We start from the raw sequence: 698 nt of genomic DNA, 5'->3' as shown, positions 1-698 counted from the left end.
TCCGCATCCGCAGGAACCCCATCACCATCTATATTCTCAACCTCGCCATCTCTGACTTTGCCTTCCTCCTGTTCGCGGTCAGTTCATCCTTCCTCTACATGATCGAGGACGTCTTCTGCATCCCTATTGGGATGCAGAAGCATGTGGGGTGGCTCTTCCTGCTCTCAATGTTCTCCTGCTACGTTGACTTGTACCTCCTGACAGCCATCCGCATTGAGAGGTGTGTGTCCATCCTCCGTCCATCCTCCAGCAGACACCGCCCCCAGTGGCTGACAGCTGTCTTGTGTGTCCTGCTCTGGATCGTCTCCATCGCTTTCACGGCTGCGGTGACTTCTCTGTGCGTGTTGCACGAGTATGAGCAATGCAAGACAGCTTTCACCACCACGTTCATCCTCAGCTTCCTCATCTTTTCCCCACCCATGCTCATTTCCGATGTCATCCTGTGCTTTAAGGTCCTGTGTGGCACCGAGCGACGTCAACCCAGGATGCTCTACATCATTATCTTCTTCACTGACCTCTTCTTCCTCATCTTTGCTCTTCCCTTCAGAATCTTCATTTTCCTGCAGGAGTTTATCCACTTCCAGCTGGCCTTCAAGGTTGCTTTCCTGATAATGTCCATAAGCAACAGCTTCTGCCCCTTCCTCTACTTCTTGGTGGGGAGCTGCCAGAGACCCTGCTCCTTCGTGTCCCTCCAGGTC

At 52.9% G+C, this 698-nt stretch overlaps 1 protein-coding gene across 1 annotated transcript; it reads left to right on the top strand.

Moving 5' to 3' along the window:
- Nucleotides 1-5: 5 nt before the first annotated feature.
- Nucleotides 6-692, top strand: LOC104498332 (proto-oncogene Mas-like; the record flags this gene model as incomplete). Its single annotated transcript, XM_010141689.1, has 1 exon — nucleotides 6-692. A coding segment is annotated over one exon (687 nt), but the record flags the coding sequence as incomplete, so codon positions are not given.
- Nucleotides 693-698: the final 6 nt, after the last annotated feature.

This window comes from Buceros rhinoceros, unplaced genomic scaffold (assembly GCF_000710305.1).
Source record: "Buceros rhinoceros silvestris isolate BGI_N320 unplaced genomic scaffold, ASM71030v1 scaffold37198, whole genome shotgun sequence".
NCBI classification, from domain to species: Eukaryota; Metazoa; Chordata; class Aves; order Bucerotiformes; family Bucerotidae; genus Buceros; species Buceros rhinoceros.
Note: the sequence above shows the minus strand (reverse complement) of the source record. Positions and strands in the feature narration are given on the sequence as shown.